The 11,381-nt window shown below is 39.8% G+C and overlaps 2 protein-coding genes across 2 annotated transcripts; both read right to left on the bottom strand.

Moving 5' to 3' along the window:
* Nucleotides 1–2,919: 2,919 nt before the first annotated feature.
* Nucleotides 2,920–4,681, bottom strand: LOC310862315 (uncharacterized protein). The gene is made up of 4 exons (XM_083770156.1): nt 4,426–4,681; nt 3,801–4,076; nt 3,178–3,288; nt 2,920–3,013 (listed from the first exon to the last, which is right to left on the bottom strand). The coding sequence occupies exons 1-4, from the start codon at nt 4,625–4,627 to the stop codon at nt 2,994–2,996; spliced, it is 609 nt and encodes a 202-aa protein (XP_083626282.1). The 5' UTR covers nt 4,628–4,681; the 3' UTR covers nt 2,920–2,993.
* LOC310861366 (uncharacterized protein) lies at nt 4,681–11,105 on the bottom strand (the record flags this gene model as incomplete). The annotated part of the gene is made up of 7 exons (XM_083768784.1): nt 11,048–11,105; nt 9,195–9,230; nt 8,769–9,029; nt 7,209–7,478; nt 6,410–6,685; nt 5,837–6,018; nt 4,681–4,701 (listed from the first exon to the last, which is right to left on the bottom strand). Exons 1-7 carry the CDS (start codon nt 11,079–11,081, stop codon nt 4,681–4,683), a joined length of 1,080 nt encoding a protein of 359 aa, XP_083624910.1. The 5' UTR covers nt 11,082–11,105.
* Between the last annotated feature and the right edge of the window lie 276 nt (nt 11,106–11,381).

Consider the following 11,381-nt stretch of genomic DNA (forward strand, 5'->3'; position numbering starts at 1 on the left):
CTAATGTAGGGTTGATGTGGTTAAAATATTTGTATAAATCCAGTAAACAATTAAAAAAACATTATACAAACATTATAATGAATTAACATTTTGAAGGCAGTACAGTAACAAAACTATGCTAAAAGGATAACACAAAAAAAACCCGCGGGCTTGTTTCCATTGTGGTCCATACTGTAGGCCTACTCAATTCATCATCATGACATACAATGCACGATGCATTACATGTCAGCAACAACTCTAAGAGCAATACTAGATATATTTACAGAAAATATTGAGTGTGTGTGTGTGTGTGTGTGTGTGTGTGTGTGTGTGTGTGCGTGCATGCGTGCGTGCGCTCATGAATGTGACATGTGCACATGCACATGCATTTTGAGTGCACATGCAAATTGGTTGTGTGCGTGCCTACAGTAGGTGTGTTCAATTGCCCATGGTTCTTGCATTTATATGGTATACTGTACCCTACCTGTACAGTACATACATGTTTTGCTTGTAATATCCACAACAATGACTTTTGTTATGGTCATTTGGGTCCAGCCTGGTTCACATTCTATTGGATCTCATCAGGGACAAATTAGCCATTGGCCCAGTGGGGCCGTGGTCCAGGGGCCCTTGGCTGTCAGGGGCCCTTCGGGGAAATTGGACCGTGAGGTACTAGGTTTGACGCCCTGAAAAGGGTCCTTCATTGGCTGTTAATTTTGTTAAACTTAGGTTAAAAAGATGATAAATACACAGAACAACACAAAAATGTCACGCGCACGCACGCTATGGGGGACCTGCAAATATTACCGGCCCAGGGGCCCTCGTAGGGGTTAATATAATGCCCGATTGAACTGAGAAGACTTCTACTCAGGAGGAGAGAGACGCAGCTGTGTGAAGCCTGATGTATGCTTCATCGCACGACAGTGTTACACATCCAAAATATCCTATCCTAAATATCCTATTAGCAAAGAACGAGATGCGTTGAGACGTGCTGTGAGCTGGTTGTTCGGATACGTTCGACGTGCAACGATGTAATGAATAGGCTGATCTGGGATCAGATAACTGCAGTGCAACTACAGGCAGCAGGTTCATATTGAACTTTAAATATAAATGTAATAGTTCTAAAACTATGCATTGCAATGTTGCGTTACGTTCTCCAAATTAGAATAATAATAGTCTAAGTAGCCTATAATATCTCTGCTCTCGGGAAGAAACCACCTAACTCCAAAATGTACATTTTTCAGGAAATGAAGAGAACCTTATTTCAAAACAAAGCAATACTGCCTCACCAAGGTTGTTGTTGTGACTTAATATATTGTCTACTTGCATGAGAGGGGGAGAGGTTGTGGAGTTTGAGGGTCAATCAAGGTTTTGTCCAAAGCTTTCCATTGGCTCAATATTTTCGAAAAACAACACACAGACGTAAAGGGTGTTCAATAGCACGGATTTATGCAAAGAATTAGGTGGAGTTAGGTGGATTCCTCCCGACAGCAACGATTATAATAACATTCCCCAGCCTATTTTTATTTAATGGTCAATCAAAAATGCTCTGGGTCAATGGTGGATATATAGTGGCTGACGTAAACCTTGGTGCAGATCCATGTGTCTTTATCCACGTGTGGTGTTGGGTTTGGTTTTCCTACACGGCTGTATCTGAGGAAATGAAACAGAGTTACAGTAACATTTTAAAACGGGACACTGTATCATTAAACATGCAGTATAAAACATTAGTCTGCGTTTCAGTTTTTATCATTCGTTACGTTCTCAAAACATCACAAGTACCTCTGCTCATTGGAGTGGAAATTCACTCAACAAAGAAAAGCGGATATACAAGCTCACAGCGCGTCACTTCGTGCCACACTATGACCTTGTAGATTCGCTATTTTTTGTAGAATCGTGAACCTTTCTAACAAATCCAATTCATCTGAACCTACGGTATTGACTCTCCTAACATGAATGTTGCACAATAACATGAAATTAAACCAGAGTTAAATCATTTGATTGGATGTTTTAAAAAGTGTATAGTTTACCATTTGCATATACACCATCAGGTTGGTTTATGTGAGAATCAAGGACTCTGAAATTGAAATATAAATATGTATCAGTGATGAAGAATAAACCAATTATGTAATCCACTGCTGTCATGATGATGAATATACAGAGATCAATACTGTACCTACCTAACATAAGCTGGATCTGTGAAGTAAAAACAATACATTATAACATCAATAGTTGAACCAAATGAAAACATGCAGCTATAAATGTTTAGTCAGTGTCTTCCTCATGTTAACCCAATCTGGGTCATGTAATACCTTTGGCGATTAAAGAAAATAGCAGATCTACAAGCTCATAGCGCGTCACTGCGTGCTATGAGCTTGTAGACCTGCTATCTTTGAGAAGAAAAAAAAACACACACATTTCTAACAAATCAAATGAATCTGAACCTGACAATTAATTGACTCCCCTAACTGTTCAAGAATGACACCAAATAAAACCAGATTTAAATCATTTGATTGGATGATTAAATAAGTGTATACGGTACCATTTTCATAGTCATCATCAGGCTGGTTTATCACCCCATAGACGCTTGTGTCGCCTAAAAGTAAATAACATGCATTAATGTGGTGCTAAATTTAATTATTTCAGTTATTTAGTTAATGCTAACGAGGAAAAACTGGACTTCAACTGGACTTCCAAAAAGGACTTTAAATGAAGATGTATTTCATTTTTAGTTAGACATGAATTGATTCAAAGTAGAAGCAGTTGTCAGTCACAAGTGTCCTTAATGAACGTGATTGGTTGAAAGACTGACCGTGCTGCAGTGGGCAGTACACATCATCAGCAGACGCACTCTTGGTCGTCTGGTCTGTAGCTGGGTTCTGATTGGTTCCCTGAGACCGGGCGTGTCTGCAATGAAAAGACCCATATTTATCAGCAGTAATGAAGTATAAAAGAAGATGTAATCTATTACTGCGGTCATGTTTATGAGTAGACAGAGTAATACTTAGTAGTACTCACCTGACACCACATGGATCTGTAAATGAAAAACAACACCTTATAACACAAGTATTTAAACCTTCTAATTATCATGTCTTCTCAATCATTGCAATTTAGATACAATCCTTTTAATGTAATCCATGGAGTGCAATCAAGTGTTCATGTATTCTAGGTGTAATCATGTGAGTTAGTAGTTGTCACCTGTGTATCTCCACAGCAGCACCACCACCAGGATGGTCAGTAGTATCACAAGCAGAGCTCCTCCAACCAGACCTACTACATACAGAGGACTCTGTTCCTTTGATCCAGACCCTGAAACCACAATGACGTTTAAAGAACTAAGCAAAAAAGATCAAGCTATAACGACCAGTAAGACGCCTGAGGGCGAGAAGCATGCACGCATCCGCCTCGTTGGCGGCAGACTGCTGGACGAGTGCTGGCGCCTTGGCATGGGGCGTCAGATCAACATGTGGAATGAATTCTGTACTGGCCAGTACAGGGTTTGATGAGTTCAGATCAACATATGGATTTGAGGCATTTTGTTCCAAACCGGTCACAGTGTGCAACAAAGTTTAACGCAGTTATATGTAAAAAAAATGTTCCTCAGGCTAACTTTGGAAGCAAATCTGAAAAATCTGAACGAGCCGTTTCGTTTAATGACTAGTTACTGTGTAGCCTGCTGATTTGTGCATACAGTATTTGGACAAAATCAGTTTTTTTCCTTTTTCAAATATAATATATTTAATTACAAAAACAAAAACCTGTTGAATAAAAGGAACAGCATATATGCGTATATATTATATATACAGCATATTTGAACTCACCAGAGACAGTGATATAAACTGAGGTGCTGTACTGTGTGTAGTATGGTGGGTCTCCTCTCCCTCCTCGACACCAGTATGTTCCACTCTCTGAGACACTGGAGGGCCTGAATGTGTAGGTTGTCTGTGTTGTCACCGTAGTCACTGGTTTAGAGTCTTTGTTGTCTCTGTGCCAGTAAATGTTCCATGAAGCTGGACTCTCCACTTCACAGGTGAGAGTCACACTGTTTGATGCCAGTACACTGTTTCTGTCTGATGTCAGTGTAGGCTTTGGTTGAGCTGTTATGACAGAAAAATGAATTTGAAAAATTGAGGGTCTGTATTCCTCTCAACTGACAAAAACATGGGAAAAGAATATTATTTTGCACGCACGCATGCACTCACGCACATAAACACACACACACACACACACACACACACACACACACACACACACACACACACACACACACACACACACACACACACACACACACACACACTCTGCCCCAAGCACTGTGGTTCAAGTCCCATTTCCTACATCCTTGGTACATCTCTTTATGTCTACACAGTAGTACAGAACCATAATTTCAACCATTATCATAATATAAACCCAATGTCAGTGTGATGAGTAAATTATATGACTCACCTGACACCACCAAGGTGACTTTATCGCTTTTTCTCACAACCTGGTTATTCCCTGTAAGACGACCGGTACACTGGTAGTCACCACTGGGCCTTGTGCTCTGTGGCGTTGTTTCAAATGCATAAGGATTCTGACCAGAGTATGTTTTATAGGAAGCACCATCTTTGTCTATTGAATAAGACCAGTCCTTCTCTCCTTCATTCATGTCACATGTGAACGTAACAGTCTCTCCAGTGAATGCTGGGTTGGGCAGAACGGTCAGGACAGCTGGAGGACTCTCTACACAAACACATGGATCAATCATTGTGTTTGATTTAGACCATGTAGTGGAATATAGTGGAACAGGGCAGGGCATAGCAGTGGCTTTCTGGTTCCAATGAAAGATCGACCATTCATTTTAGAGATTTAAATCGGCCATTCAATTTTCCCATAGCGATATAAGGTACTATATTCTTTAAACCTATAGAATCAAGCTATCCAGGATCCTCGTGATTCATGACCATTTGACCATAATACTTGATTCTATGAGAAAACAAATTGTTAATGGTATGATTGATATATAAATTCATAGTTTTTATAAAACAAAATAAAATCACAGAATCAAATGTTTTATGGGCATGATTCACCAGGATCCTGGATGGCTTGATTCTAGGCTTAAAATGATCTATATCAATATTTTTGTGAATCTCTATGGGGAAAAATGAATTGCAGATTTGTCAGTGGAACCCATAGACTGTAAAAAATATGGACAAAGCGTTCTCCGGGTCTAACATGAACGTAAAATGAAGCCTGTTATTGTAAGTCGCCATCTTTCTAGATCCGTTTGGGCCCAGCTGGCCATTGGCTGGCCCAGACAACGAGGCGGGACTTCCCCTCTTCTTCTCTGTGGGTTTTTATTTTGACTCGAGTGGGAGGGGAATCCCGATCATAGACTGTAACGGTAGCCACGCCCCTCAGAACATACTGACTTTATGGTCATTTTTTAAATTAATGGGACCATAATTTTCCAAAAAGAATATTATGACATTAGAAATGAGACTTTAAACTAGTGAATGGAAGAAGAAAGTATTCATGACCATGTTTATTAAGGTAATACAGTCTAGGTGAAGTTGGGCCCAAATACATGGACTTCTATGGGGCTATGGGTTTTTCTGGGTCCAATGACAGCGCCACAACAGGCCATTATATGAACTTTCAGGAAATCCCGATTTCCTCAGTGGCTTCACAAAATATCTGTCTGACTGCCCCCCTAGTGGAACCACAAAACCACGTCGACTGCTTTGCCCTATAAAGCTGTGAAATAGTGTGTTTATAACTCACCAGAGACAGTGATATAAACTGAGGTGCTGTACTGTGTGTAGTATGTTGGGTTTCCTCTCCCTCCTCGACACCAGTATATTCCACTCTCTGAGACACTGGTGGGCCTGAATGTGTAGGTTGTCTGTGTTGTCACCGTAGTCACTGGTTTAGAGACTTTGTTGTCTCTGTGCCAGTAAATGTTCCATGAAGCTGGACTCTCCACTTTACAGGTGAGAGTCACACTGTTTGATGCCAGTACACTGTTTCTGTCTGATGTCAGTGTAGGCTTTGGTTGAGCTGTTATGACAGAAAAATGAATTTGAACTGTGAAACTATTGATTCCTCTCAACTGACACAAACATGGGAAAGAAATATTATTCCGCACGCATGCACGGATGCATGCACATAACACACACACACACACACACACACACACACACACACACACACACACACACACACACACACACACACACACACACACACACACACACACACACACACACACACACACACACACACACACACACACACACACACACTCTGCCCCAAGCACTGTGGTTCAAGTCCCATTTCCCACATCCTTGGTACATCTCTTTATGTCTACACAGTAGTACAGAACCATAATTTCAACCATTATCATAATATAAACCCAATGTCAGTGTGATGAGTAAATGATATGACTCACCTGACACCACCAAGGTGACTTTATCGCTTTTTTTCACAACCTGGTTATTCCCTGTAAGACGACCGGTACACTGGTAGTCACCACTGGGCCTTGTGCTCTGTGGCGTTGTTTTAAATGCATAAGGATTCTGACCAGAGTATGTTTTATAGGAAGCACCATATTTGTCTATTGAATAAGACCAGTCCTTCTCTCCTTCATTCATGTCACATGTGAACGTAACAGTCTCTCCAGTGAATGCTGGGTTGGGCAGAACGGTCAGGACAGCTGGAGGTCTCTCTACACAAACACATGGATCAATCATTGTGTTTGATTTAGACCATGTAGTGGAATATAGTGGAACAGGGCAGGGCATAGCAGTGGCTTTCTGGTTCCAATGAAAGATCGACCATTCATTTTTCCATAGTGATTAACTTATTTATTTATTTATTTTAGCCTAGAAACTATCCAGGATCCTGGTGATCCATGAACGTAATACCTTTTATTGTGTGAAAACATAAAATAAAGATGGTATGATATATAGATTTAGTTTAATGTAATGGTATGATATATAGATTTAGTTTAATGTAATGTTATGATATATATAGATTTAGTATGTACTTTATGATATATAGATTTAGTTTAGCGGTTGAAAAAATCACCAGGATCCTGCAGGTGGCTTGATTCTATAGGCTTAAAATAATTGATATAAATATTTTTGTAAATCTCTGTGAAGAAATTGCTGATTTTTCAGTGGAACCAGAAAACCACGCCCATACTTCTATGCCCTTTAAAGCTGTGAAATAGTGTGTTTATAACTCACCAGAGACAGTGATATCAACGTGGATGCTGTACTCTGTGTAGTATGGTGGGTCTCCTCTCCCTCCTCGACACGAGTAGATTATATTCTCTGAGACTGTGGGACTGTAGGTTGATCCATCTGTCGTCCATCCATCTGGTTCAGACTCTTGGTAGTCTTTGTACCAGTAGATGCCCCATGGAGGTGTACTGTCTTCCACAGTACAGGTGAGAGTCACGCTGTCTAATGCCAAGACACTGGTACTGTCTGATACCAGTGTAGGCGTTGGTTTAGCTGTAATTTATAAAAGAGACATAGAATAGAACTGTGTAAGTATTTCTCCCAAAAGAATCAGAATCACACAACTTCACACACCTGCTGTAACACACAGAGCTGCGCCGCAGAGAAGTATTGGGCGCCTGTCCCACCTATCAGACAACTGTCTGATGGGTGTCTCTTAGGGCTCCGATCAACGAGCAGTCGTGCAAACGTGCACACGTGCGTGTGCCATGCGATGTGCGTGCGTGCGTGCGTATGTGCGTGTGTGTGTGTGTCCGCTGACGTGTGTGAGAGAGAGACAGAGAGGCAGTGACAGTGCTTTGCTTTGCTTGCTTCGTGGACCACTTGGGGGTCCACGGACCACCTGCCTCAAAATGAAAATAATAATAATAATAATAATAATAATAGACATGCATGTCCCATTTTGCACATCCTTTTCTCTCTTACAAAACCCTAATTAAAGGGTTAATATAATTATGAGTGCTGTAAAATTAAATGATCATCAGTGATGAGTATGCATAATAATAATAATAATAAGTACGGCATAATCTCCGTGGTACAAACACACACAGCCACAATATTGATACTGTGAGATGTCCTGTATTTCATATGAAAAAAAGTATATCTTGCCCACACACGGACATGGGAAAGAAAGCGTACTGTATATAAGTTTCTTTTGTAGTCTATATTATAATGTATTTTTTAATATATTATACTTTTTTAGAGACCGATACGTTATTGGTTTACCTACGATGCTATACTGTAGATAACTTTTTTTTGTCAGGTGAAACCTGACTCATGAAATGTAGACGACATGGTCACCCACTCACCCCCTAGTCATACTGACGGCCTAGCTTGATTGGCTGCCACACACAATGCCTAAGCCAATAGGAATGATTCCTTGCCTCTTAAGCTATGCCACACGCACCGCGAGAGGGCTGATTTCCGCACCGCAGCGAGCAAGCTGTGACCGCAGCCTCGAACAGGTTCTAATGTTACTTATGAGCTGGACAGCAGGACAGCGACAACAAAACACAGTCATTCTTTATGCATTTTTAAAGGGTATAGGGCAGGTGTTTTAGAGATAAAACTAGTGTCGCAAGATAGCAACTCGGCCACGGGAACGCCCATTGCGCAATGTTAAATCCCACAATCCTTGGGTGCATGGAAAATAGGGCACACAGTCTCTACAATATATATATTTTTAAACAATACTTTTGTGACTGAAATACCAATTAGTTACCACCGGTAATAACAATACGTTTAAAACCTCAATTTAATATTTGACTCAATTCCGTGACCTACCTGATGATACAATCAAAGTTACTAAAGTGCTGTCGCGTTGATCTTCTTGAGGTGTTTTACGGTGACTGTGACACTGGTATGTATTTTGACCATCTTCCTCTGCTTGCAATACAAAACGATTCTGATCAGTGGAGCTGATATGGTTTCCATCTTTATATAAGTACCAGCCTTCGTCCTCTCCTTCCTTGTCACATATGAATGTAACATTCTCTCCAGTGAATGCCGGGTTGGGCTGCACGCTCAGAACAGCTTTTGGTGTATCTACACAAACACACAAGTAGAATCAAACCAAATGGTACAAACGTGGTACATCATACAAAACTGACATAAATATACTGTAATAATTGAGAGGTTGAAGTGTGTGACAGGTGTAAATATGATCTTTAGTGAGTGAATTAAGACAAAAGATAATAAATGAATCCTCACTTTCACTGAGTCCACAGGAGAGGAAGATGCTCACCACTGGAGAGAGAGAGAAAACAAATTGATATCAAGCAATATCAAGCTGAGCATGAGTTCTCAAACTCTGCCCGAACACGACCAGGGCCAACCCGATCCGGCCAGGACGGGCCTAACATGTATAGCACGGGCCTAACACGGGCCTAACATATATATATATAAATATTATATATATATATATTATATATATTTTATAATAAAAGTAATAGTTCTGTTCTGTCTGTTTGTGTATTTATATATGTTTGTATTATGAAGATAATACAGTGCTGACTGGCGTTTCACTTTTACAGAGTGACACAGAGTTCTCAAATTCTGCCCAAACCCGACCAGGCCTGACCCGAAGTTTTTGGTCCGGGTCGGGCCTAAAGTCTATGCTAATAGGGCCAGGCTGGGCCTCGGGCCTGATCCGTTATGGCAATGGCCTGTGGAGAACTCTAACATATTATGCTATATGGCTCAAGTTCAATGAGAAAAAATACATAATGACTTGAAAGCGATTTTACTTTAAAACACTTCTGTGGTCATTTTAACACCCACTCTAGTTTTTGTGTGCACCACAGACAGTATTTAAGTTGTACTATTTTATCTTGTCAAATTTGGAAGTATCTATAGAGGGCATTTCCAAAAGCACTTTCACTTATTCTAACCCACAAATGCAAAATGTTTCACTTTATGTCATGCAACTTCCTGGGGTTCTGACAGCAGCAGCAACCCACGACTTACAGTCCTGAGTAACGCCCCTATATAGCATAGTGTAGATTGTGTGTACGTTTTGAAGAAAATGTTGAATTCCTTTCATAATGTATGACAATATCAACCTTACAATCTGAGGCTGCACATTAACGCATGGTTAATCGTTACTGGAGAAGAATGTGAATGTAGCCTAATCTGTAAATGTAAGTTTATGATGGTGTCTCTGTACTGTATACTGTAGTTGCATCATCACTGCGGTACTTTTATTATTATATTGTATTCATTATTTCCTATAGTCAATTCAAATATTGATGAAATGATAAATATACATTGAGGTGAAAACTTCCTAAATCCTAAATAAAATAAAACAAACATTTACATAGATTAAACTTTAAAGTGGCACTATGTAACTTTTAAAATGAATACAATGTAATTTTGTTAAATCTGTATCTTAATACAATAAAACGTATATAATTGAGGTGGTTGACTTTTGTCTACCTGCTCTTCTATTAAGACATTTAGATTGTGTCAAAGGTCATATAGACACAGGGTCTGACATGAATTTTGACCTGGCAGGCTCTATTAGCATAGTAACCATAACACCATATAAAGAGTAAAGTTACATACAGTATTACTGATTTAATATATTCAAACTCATCAGCTTAATACTAGGTAATACTAGGTTCCCGAGAAATTTCATCGTGTAAACAAGGGAGAACGAGCCTTCTCTGTCCTTGCCCCTAAAATTTGGAACACCCTCCCCAAAACCATCCGACAAGCAGATACCATTGCATCTTTTAAAACTCTTCTCAAAACATACTTGTTCAGAAAAGCATTCCCCCCCTAGCCCCGTTGAATGTTTGTTCACTGAACTCTGTCGGTATTTTTATTTTTATCTATTACATTGTTGTTGTTTTTATATTGTCTCTTTGAATATGTTTTCTGCTGTGGGTTCTTGATTTGCTGTGGTGCATCCGTTTGGATGTGTTTGATTTTCCTGTGAATTTGTTGTGCAGCACTTTGTGACTTTGTCCAGAAAAGTGCTATATAAATAAAGTTATTATTATTATTACTAGTTTAATGGTGATACTGTATATAACTGACCTACTATAAATAATTATACTCACAGAGGAGAACACAGGCCACGGTGTGTAGTTTCATCTTCTCTAACGGCTCCGAAAAACCTTCTACTTCTGCTAATAGTGAAATAATAGACTTTGCAGAGAGAGAGAGGGGGGGGGGGGGGGTGAGGGGGTGAACTGCTCTTTCTTCCTCTTTTACGGTAGAGAAAGATAATTCCAGATAATTTCCAGAGATAATAATGATTATGTAATTTTGACCCTTATGACCTTTAGGCCCAAAAGTTAGATCGCAGTCTACCAGTAGATCACAAAGGCTATGCAGAGTCTGCAGATAGGCCTACATGACATTCCCCTAAAAATATATACTTTTATTATTTAA

Source organism: Protomyctophum parallelum (assembly GCF_964188405.1).
Source record: "Protomyctophum parallelum genome assembly, chromosome: 7".
In the NCBI taxonomy this organism is placed as follows: domain Eukaryota; kingdom Metazoa; phylum Chordata; class Actinopteri; order Myctophiformes; family Myctophidae; genus Protomyctophum; species Protomyctophum parallelum.